Source organism: Dendronephthya gigantea, unplaced genomic scaffold, assembly GCF_004324835.1.
Source record: "Dendronephthya gigantea isolate DGI-Jeju-01 unplaced genomic scaffold, DenGig_1.0 000009F, whole genome shotgun sequence".
Lineage (NCBI taxonomy): Eukaryota > Metazoa > Cnidaria > Anthozoa > Malacalcyonacea > Nephtheidae > Dendronephthya > Dendronephthya gigantea.
In genome coordinates, this window is record NW_021163019.1 from 751472 (window position 1) to 761973 (window position 10502).

The 10502-nt window shown below is 37.1% G+C and overlaps 1 protein-coding gene across 1 annotated transcript; it reads left to right on the plus strand.

Annotated features, from left to right (window-relative positions):
* Positions 1 to 7231: 7231 nt before the first annotated feature.
* On the plus strand, positions 7232 to 10197 carry LOC114517594 (neurexin-4-like). The gene is made up of 4 exons (XM_028537382.1): positions 7232 to 7401; positions 8554 to 8697; positions 8881 to 9076; positions 9270 to 10197. The coding sequence occupies exons 2-4, from the start codon at positions 8611 to 8613 to the stop codon at positions 9902 to 9904; spliced, it is 918 nt and encodes a 305-aa protein (XP_028393183.1). The 5' UTR covers positions 7232 to 7401; positions 8554 to 8610; the 3' UTR covers positions 9905 to 10197.
* Positions 10198 to 10502: the final 305 nt, after the last annotated feature.

Below are 10502 nucleotides of genomic sequence, written 5' to 3' on the forward strand. Positions count from 1 at the left end.
TATGCCCTTCAAAGAAAGGATAAAGTAAATGAAATAATCATAACCGTTCAGGACAAGATACAGTGGTCTAGTCGCGAAGGCATTGGTTTCCAAAGTGGTAATTCGGTGGTTCGAATCCAAGTGTCGCTGTTTTTCATTATGTCTTTCGCGAAAAGGATGAAGTAAATTAAATAACCATACCTTTCAGCACAATATCTCGTAATCTAGTGGAGAAGTCGATGCTCTCCCAAGTAGTAAATGATGGTTCGATTCTTATTATAACCGTTTTTCATTATAAATTTCGTGAAAAGGATAAAGTAAATTAAATAACCATAGCCGTTCAGCAAAAGATCTTGTAATCTAATGGTCAAGATGTTGGTCTCTTGTGTCGACCGTCAAAGGTTCGAATCTCGTTTTAGATGAAAATTTTCGTTATTAATAAAATATGGTAAAGTTATGGTGAATAAGTTGGTGTAGGCTTCCAACAATCACCAGTTAGCCTTGTGGTAAAGTCCTGGACTATCAAGTTCAAGATCGAGGTATCAAGAACTGCATGGTAAAAAAAGAAAAAGAAAGAAAAAAAAGAAAAATAATGGTAGGTATGTTGGAGGTTTATACTCGGTTAATCTTTGCGAATCAAAGTTAATCTTTAGGGAAATCAGGGAATAGATAGGGTGAATGAGGGGTATATGAGTACAAAAAGACTTAGTAATTGGGCGGCCTCGGCTCCCGGGGCAAGACGGTCTCGGCTGCCGGGGCAAGGAAAAGGGTATAGGTGAGAAAGCAGTATATAAAATGTTTAAGTCTTTTTGTACTCATTTAAACCTCTTTACCCCTATTTATCCTTCTATTTACTCCTATCTATCCCTACTTTTTCCTATCCTCACATACCCCCAATTATCCCATAACACAATTAAATGTTTGAAGAAAGCTTGCTTTGAAAGTCAGGAAAGCCGGGGGAAAGAGAACCCCCCTCAGTCTACTCCTCGCCCAAGGCGAGGGCATATTCGCCCTCTCGCACTACTCCTCTCACACTCACAAATTCTCACTTTATTACCTTGTTCTTTTTCGGTTTATCCAGGGCTTGAACCATCGACTGTATACTTGGCAGATCATCGTCTTCACCACTACACCACCAGTTCTTGTGGTGTAAGGCTAGAGTTTTTTAATTTACTTAATCCTTTTTTGAAGTATCTCTGATGAAATAGAAGAAAAAAACATTCCCATCTGGGGCGCGAACCTCCGCCTTTAAACTTGGAGAGCACTGCCTTTACCAGTAGACCACACGATCTTGCGATGAAAGGCTGTACTTTTTTATATTACTGAATACCTTATGGTAGGATCTCAAATGAAATAACAATTTAAAGGAGTTCTCTTTAATGTTCATGATTTATTTTCTCGTCTAAAACACGCACACAACTGCATCTTATTCGTAGCTTGTAACCTCATTGTAGCCATTTGTGTTCTCGCTATAATATCACATGCAAGGTATGAAGTGCCTTAAAACACTATTGTTTCCATAAGTTAGTTATATGCAGCGCGAATGAAGCTAATGGTTACGGTTCCATTTTTTTGTATTTTTAATGAAGTGAAGTCAAAGTAAAGTACAAGAGTTAACAATGCATTTCAAAATAGGTTTAAAAGAAAAAAAGTACAAGAATTAAGAATGTATTTCAATGTGTATAACACGAATAATCATGAGGCAACAAGCATGCACCTCGTACTTCCGTAGATTACATCAGTCTGAAATCGCAATTGAAGCAAATATCCAGTTAAACAGATATTAACTATTTATCTCAAGACTTTGTTGTATAAAGAGTCGAAATACTAGCTTGTCTAGCATGCAGGTTCGTCGAATATGAAATACGTTAAGAAAAATGAAGTTCAGTTCTAAAATGCAATTTCCGCAGTTAACCGCGGTAACAAACAAACAAACAGCAGCTCTACAATATTACGGCAACGAATCATAATTATTCATTTAAAAGTTCTTCGAAGAAACGATTAAGTCAAATAGAGAACAATAGCTTATCGACAAACGATGTGGTTGTCAAGCAGTTGTTAAGCCATTTGTCTCTTTATTCCAAAGGTTTAAATATTAGATTAGTGTATTTTATATTCGACGAACCGGCTAGACGAAGCAGCTACAAACAGTGTTGAAATAAATATTCAATGTCAGTTTAACTGGATCTTTGCTTATTTGCAATTTTAGATGTAATGCTTGTTGCCTCATGACTATACGAGTTATATACATTTAGTCGAAATCATATACACGGGAAACTCATTAAAGACGGGACACTCATCGAAGACGGAAAACTAGTCTGGAAGAGAAACTCGTCTTAAATTCGCATTTAGACGGATCAGTAAATCAGACAAGTTTGAGAAATATCAGCACGGTCAAGGACGGAACAAGGCTACGGAAAATAAACACAATTATTAACGCAATGATTACGCATTACCCGAACCATGCATGACACGTATAAATTTTCCAGATCCCAATTCACATTCAGACGGGTTTTTATGGTTATCAACTTCCAGTCTCAGTAACATGAGTATTCGGCTTTTCTTAATTCTTGTACTTTACTTTGAATCTACTTCATTAAAAATACAAAACAATCGCACCGTAACCATTAGCTTCACTTGGGCCCCATATAACAACTAACTTATGGAAACAATAGTGTTTTAAGGCACTTCATACCTTGTATGTGATATTATAGCGAGAACACAAATGGCAACTATGAGGTTACAAGCTACGAATAAGATGCAGTTGTGTGCGTGTTTTAGACGAGAAAATAAATCATGAACATTAAAAAGAACTCCTTTAAATTTTTATTTCATTTGAGATCCTACCCATAAGGTATCCAGTAATATCATCGCAAGACCATGCGGTCTACTGGTAAAGGCAGTGCTCTCCGAGTTTAAAGGCGGAGGTTCGGGCCCCAGATGGGAATGTTTTTTTCTTCTATTTCATCAGAGATACTTCCAAAAAGGATTAAGTAAAATAAAAAACTCTAGGCTTACACCACAAGAACTGGTGGTGTAGTGGTGAAGACGATGATCTGCCAAGTATACAGTCGATGGTTCAAGCCCTGGATAAACCGAAAAAGAACAAGGTAATAAAGTGAGAATTTGTGAGTGTGAGAGGAGTAGTGCGAGAGGGCGAATATGCCCTCGCCTTGGGCGAGGAGTAGACTGAGGGGGGTTCTCTTTCCCCCGGCTTTCCTGACTTTCAAAGCAAGCTTTCTTCAAACATTTAATTGTGTTATGGGATAGTTGGGAGTATGTGAGGATAGGAAAAAGTAGGGATAGATAGGAGTAAATAGAAGGATAAATAGGGGTAAAGAGGTTTAAATGAGTACAAAAAGACTTAAACATTTTATATACTGCCTTCTCACCTATACCCTTTTCCTTGCCCCGGCAGCCGAGACCGCCTTGCCCCGGGAGCCGAGGCCGCGCCCAATTACTAAGTCTTTTTGTACTCATATACCCCTCATTCACCCTATCTATTCCCTGATTTCCCTAAAGATTAACTTGATTTGCAAAGATTAACTGAATACAAACCTCACCAGAGCAACATTCCTACCATTTTTTTTATTTTTTTTTTATTTTTCTTTCCACCGCCATGAGGAACGTACCATGCTGTTCTTGATACCACGATCTTGTTCTTGATAGTCCACGACTTTACCACAAGGCTAACTGGTGATTGTTGGAAGTCTACACCCATTTATTCACCATAACCTTACCACGTTTTATAAATAACGAAAATTTTCATCTAAAACGAGATTCGAATCTTTGACTCTCAACACACGAGACTAACATCTTGACCACAACACTACAAGAGCTTGTGCTGAACGGCTATGGTTATTTAATTTACTTTATCCTGTTCACGAAATTCATAACGAAAAATGGTTATGGCAGGATTCGAACCGTCGATTTACCACTTGGGAGACCATTGTCTTCGCCACAACACTTTAATGACTTGTGCTGAACAGCTGTGGTTATTTAATTTAGTTATCCTTTTTACGAAGTCAATATTTTAAAAAATGGTTAACGTGGGATTCGAACCATTGATTCGCCACTTGGTAGACCATTGTCACAACCACAACACTACAAGATCTTGTGCCGAAGTTCTGTGGTGATTTATTCACGAGTTAAACCATCGACTGTATACATACCAGATCACCTTCTTCGCCAGGATCTCAAATCAAATAACAATTTTCATGCGTTCACTTTAATGTTCATGATTTATTTGCTCGTCTAAAACGCCCACAACTGTATCTTATTCGTAGCTTGTAACTTATTAGGCTTCCAATAAGTTAGTTATATGCGGCCAAAGTGAACCTAATGGTTACGGTGCGATTTTTTGTATTTTTAATGAGAATTAACAATGCATTTCGAAATAGGTTTAAAAGAAAAAAGTACAAGAATAAAGAATAGCCAAATTCATATTAGGGACGGAAAACTCATCTTAGACGGGAAAGTTGAGGTAAAAGCCATTCCGAAAATGAATGGAGATATGGATAAATTTATCATCGTTGTCGATTAACCGACCCATTATACGTGGTCATCAAGCTGTTGTTAAGACGTTGGTTCAAATACAAAGGTTCAAATATTAGATCAGCGTATATTATATTCGACGAACCGGCGAGGAACAATCTTGAAATAAATATTCAATGTCTGTTTAACTGGATCTTTCCTTATTTGCAATCTCAGATGTAATGCTTGTTGCCTCATGACTATACGACTTATATACCTTTAGGCGAATTCATATACACGGGAAACTCATTAAAGACGGGAAACTCATGGAAGACGAGAAACTCGTCTGGAAGAGAAACTCGTCTTAAATTCGCATTTATAGACGGATCAGTAAATCAGGCGAGTTTCAGAAATATCAGCACGGTCAAGAACGGAACAAGGCTACGGAAAATAAACACAATTATATCGTAATGATTACGCATTACCCGAACCATGGATCAGACGTATAAATTTTCCAGATCCCAATTCACATTCAGACGGGTTTTTACAGCTATCAACTTTCCAGTCTCAGTAACATGAGTATTCAAATGACCCATGAAGATTAAAGTGAACTTATATTTAAATTGTTATTTCATTTGAGATCCTACCAAAAAGGTATTAAATAATATAAAAAAGTGTGCCCTTTCACACCGCAGGTTCGTGTGGTCTACTGGTTAAAGCAGTTTAGTTCTTTGAAAAGGGTCAGGTCAAATAAAGAACAGTAGGCTTTCGACAAATGACGCGGTGGTCTTGGGCTACTGTGTCAAGCCGATTTACCACTTGAGCGGCTACGGTTATTTTATTTCCTTTATCTTTTTCTCAAAAGACATAATGAAAAACGGATATGGGCTCGAACCCACAGTTTGAAACATGGGAGAGTATTGTCTTCACCACTAGACCAGCAGAACCGCTGGAGAATTACTGCACCATTTTATTTTACTCAACCTTTTTTTCGAAGGATTTTACATAAATTTATATTTTACATAAGTTTACTTTGATGATGATGATTTATTTTCTTGTCTAAAACGCACAAACTGAATCTTATTCGTAGCTTTAACCTAATAATATCAACATTTGTGCTGACGCTAAAATATCATATGTATGGAGTCCATTCAGCAAAGGAGCAACATTACCTCGGCTCGGAATAAGCTAGTTATATGCGGCTCAGGTGAAGCTAATGGTTACGGTGCGATAGTTTTGTATTTTTAATGAAGTCAAGTCTGTTTTCTCAGTTCAGAAATTAAAATTTGAGGAAAATGGTAATTCAGATTCATTAGAATGTTTCAACATTTGCCACTTGTTTCACAGCTGAAATTGTACTCCAAATCTGATAACAGATATGCAACAGATATGAAACAACTCTACTTCTCTTAAGCTGCGTTTACACGGTACCATCCGCTGGTCACAACATCTTCGTTTCCATTATGAAGCAACGATTAGTAAATGCTTATTAGTTTGATAGATTTGGCATATTTATTCAGGAAATTCAAAAACTGCACTGTCATTCATTAACTTCAAAATTTTAGCCAAAATGGTAAGGGCCGTAGTTCATTTTCTGCTTGTTAAGACATTTCAGAAAATTTTCGAACATCGTCAATTTTGGCCAAAATGATAGTGATACGTATCCGTCATTATTTTGCCGAAATTATATTCTTGAATTTTTCAATGCTCCAAAACAAATATGCTCAAAAACGAAATAGATTCGAAAATCGTTAAATCTGGTGGAATCTTACAAATTTTTCAATGTTTAGAAAACAAATCAAATGCGTTTAAAAAACGAAAAAAATCGTCTTAGTAAACATTTTAAAGTATTTTCAGCATGTTAACACATTTTAGAAAATTTTGGAAAATCATTAATTTTGAAAGTGAAAAAAAACAACTTATTATGGCATTATTATGGAACATTATTGATAATTTGATATTATAAACTGCTTTAATGCCTTAAAAATTACTGCCTTTTCTCGATTCCTTTCCTGGAAATTTTATGAAAATTTATTGAACCATAATAATTATATAGGCGAAGTAAACAAAGTAAGCGCAAAACGCGCGCGAGATCACACACGCAAGTCAAAGTCTGGCCTTCCTATTGCATAGGCCTGAGCCGTTGCAGCTAAAGACAGGAATCTAGCCTGGGACTGACTGCAGAGATTCTTAAAGGCTAATACAATTAAAAATAAGCCTGTCCCACACCGTAAACCCTAAAACTAACCACGAGGTATTGTAGATTCAATAATGAAAAAGTAAAAAAAAATTTTAAATGTGAAAATAATAAAGACAATTCCAAGGACCAATTCCGACCAAACCGAGATATTCCGCAAACAGGGCGGGTTCGTTACCTTCCGACCACCGGGACGCTCCTAAATCTTCCCGTAGTTTAGCTGTATTTCATAGTTCTCAAACACAAAAAAGGGATCAAACACACGTGGTTACAAAGCTAGACAATAACAAGCCGGACTAGATTCCTGTCTTTAACTCATTGACATATTATATATACCTGGTCGTCATTAAAAATGCGTGATTCAAAATGGCGGCGATTATGAGAGTGTTTGCTCATGAAGTTGACCATTGACCAGTATTTTACTCTCATATTCGTCAGCCGATATGTGTAATTTGCCAAGCTCATCGCTGATAATTGCAAGAAGCAAGCAAAGCCTACCTTGTTGGTCTGTTTGAAGACACTAAATCTGTGTACCATCCACGCTTAGCGAGTCGCCAACATGCCAAGAGCTCCCCCCGGTTTTCTCGTAGCTATTACTCAATTATAACATTTCCCAGGAATCCTTAGTAGATGCAATATAGTGTATTAATTACAATACATACCGCAGTCGTATTGGGTCGGTGAAGCGTAGGACTGATGTAGACCATCGAGTTCAGGAAAACAAAAATTTCGCGGAAAGTCTCTACAATAAGGTAGTGTATTAATATTTTCCAAATTCTTACTCAGATATGGCTGGGAAAACCAGCCGAAATTCGCGTGATTGTTGTTGACCTCGTTGAATTAGTGCAGTCCATTGTCGCTAGCGCATCAATTGGAGACTTTGAAAGCTAACCTCGCCGAAGCCCTAGTCAAGCTTACTAATAAACAAGCCACGGATATTTGTGCAATAAAATTCTAAAAGTCTGTCTTTTATAGAGTTGTTTATCCTAGAGTTGTAAACATGCGCTACAGACTGACTCGGCATGTTGTTTTCCACAGCTGTACGACATATGATATCGTAAAATTTTTGTAGGGACATGCCAAATGGCGAGTTACAAAATATTCCCCCGAACATTTTCGCTTGTTTGTAGATTTAGCTCCTCCGTCAAACTTGAAGTTTGCTACTTTCCAATAATATTGCTCTCTAAGCATACCCGTTCACTGACTAACTATAGTCCATTTTCCTGATTGCCGATTGCCTGTCAGACCTTGATACGCTCATAAACTTAACTTGACCTTTTATATACGATCTAACATATTCCATGTACTATTACAATTTAATTTCAATTTTTTCCAGCAAAACACGGAAAGAGCATCACTTTGTATGCGTAATATGTCATCTGAGATTCTGAAATCGTCGAGTTTCGAAAGTATACAGAAATTCGCATTCAAAACAATGTGTGTTATTATTAGCCCATTGTAGAAATTGCTTCCCCTTTTACATTTAATAAAATTGCCTCATCTTTCAACGCCGATTGGGTGTAATGAAAAACAGAGGTTACTCACACAGCCAGAGTTTCAGTGATGACGCAAATACTTTATCATGAAATACAATTGTTGGATCTCTGCATGGAATAAATTTTTTTAACGCCTGTATAGATCAATAATGAGATTTTTTGTAAACAGATCCACAAATTAAAGTGATTTCATACCCGTGATTTTATACTCTTCTGACAGTTAATTATCAGGTATAAAATCGAGTTAAATTTATGAAAAGCTATTGACATAAAACAAACAGAGAATACGTTTTGAGTCACTATAAGTATATTTTAATTATTCCGGTCCCAACACTAAGAATAGGAGTTCTAACGTTGATAAACAAGCGATTAGTTTAGGTCGAAGTTGAGTTTTTGATTCTTGTTTAGATATCTAGACACAATTAAAGGAGGATTGATCGTTACAGTAAAAGAGAAATTGCAATCATGCTTTCAAATATCCCATGCAAAACGTTGGTATTTCTGGCTTGTTTGGTGGCCACATCCTCTGGTTTGCCAGTAAATGACGCCGAGGTGAGAGTTAGTACTCTCTTTGTTAGATTTTATTATTATAGTTCTGGATTATTAGCTCAATTATAAGTTCTGGATTGTATCCAAGCCTGAGCGTGCGAAAATTTCGTGTTCTTTCCAGGAAATACCCACAATATATCTGTCTGTCTGTCTGTATATAACGCGTATGTTTCCATTTACTTCAAGGTTGATAAATTACAGAAAAAAGTTGAAAATATGGAGATGACTGTCAAAAATCAACAAAATAGCATCCAAGGTTTGGAAAGCAAATTTCAAAGTCAAGAAAGAAGAATCCAAACACAAGAAAGCCAGACTCAAAATCAGAGCAAGATTATTCAAGATCAAGGAAATGCGATTAAAGAGCTTGAAAACGAATATAGAGGTAATGGAGTACAATAATTCTTTCAAGATATTTACGAAGTTCAGCTAATTTCATACTTTCTAGCCATTTTTTAAATCCATTTTCTGTACATCAATACAAGGTAATTCGGTTCACCTCCTCCTCTCTTATAAGCAAGATTGTAAACGAAACCGTCATAGTTGCAGAGTCTACATAAGAAATGGTTATTTTGTAGGTATTCTCGACTTCATTCATACATCGCATTATGCGACGTGTGCAGTATTGAAACGACAATCATCTTCAACCTCAAATGGAATGTACAATCTGTACCCCACAAGCTCACGTTTGCCTGCCAGAGTCTACTGTGATATGACGTCAAAGGGTGGTGTTGGTGTGACAGTGATTGCACATGACAGTCAATCGAGGACACTTGTGAAAGGATACGAGGCCGCGGGTTCCTACAGGCGAAATATTACATATGATATCTCAATGGAACAGATTGTTGCCATTATGAAGCGGTCGAAGGGGTGCGAGCAGTATATAAAGTACGAGTGCTATCGTAGTATGCTGCTGAAAGAATCTGACGGTTGGTGGGTATCACGTCAAGGTTTAAGGATGAATTACTGGGGTGGAGCGCCAGTCGACAGTGGGAAATGTGGCTGTTCGCAGGGACGTTGTGCCGGCTTGCGAGGTTGTAACTGTGACAAAAATGATGATGAATGGCGTCAAGACAGCGGATACCTGACAGACATGAGGACGCTGCCTGTTACTGAACTCAGATTCGGAGACACTGGCGGAGGTCCAAGAATATCGTGGTGGAAAGATGAATCGGGCTATCATACATTGGGAAAATTGCGTTGCTGGGGTTAAGATTTGAAATACGAGACCAACATATTAAGATTCTTGACTTTCTATATATCAAACTGTTACTTTTTTTATAGTGATATAATTAGATATAGAAATACGACATAAATCACAGTGTATTCAACCGTTTATTCAATCGTGTAACATTTGGTAATTGTGTAGTTAACGAGGCTTTTCAACTATGGTCTAGGTTGTTATAATTAAAAAGAAGAGCTTAAACACGTTTTCTGTAAATTTGGTTTTAGAGAATTTGTCTACACCGTGTTTAGTGTGAAGAAATAAAACCGTGCCCTTTGGAATTTGAAATCATTTTAATGATTTGCCCTTGCCTGGAGAATCTCAGCTCCATTAGAGCCTAAAACTTCCAAATAATATTCGACATTTGAAAATTTCTGGATGCTGCTTTCCTGAGAGCAGTACAATTATCGACATATCTGTAGTCTATTCCTTTTCAATCTTCATGAAAATGCAAAAAAAAAACAATGCCATCGTAACCAGTACTACAACATTAGGCACCAGGCACCGGCCATATAACTAGTCTAGGGCAGTGTTTGCCTTCGCTTTCTCTGTATTAACTTTCTCTAGTATTAAGTTTGACGGATGA

What these genes read in the sequence shown, in the direction of transcription:
- LOC114517594 (XM_028537382.1), top strand. Translation starts at nt 8,611, where the DNA reads ATGCTTTCAAATATCCCATGCAAAACGTTGGTATTTCTGGCTTGTTTG. An exon ending in TGCCAGTAAATGACGCCGAG is followed by an intron (nt 8,698 to 8,880) that starts GTGAGAGTTAGT and finishes ATTTACTTCAAG; the next exon opens with GTTGATAAATTACAGAAAAA. An exon ending in GCTTGAAAACGAATATAGAG is followed by an intron (nt 9,077 to 9,269) that starts GTAATGGAGTAC and finishes GTTATTTTGTAG; the next exon opens with GTATTCTCGACTTCATTCAT.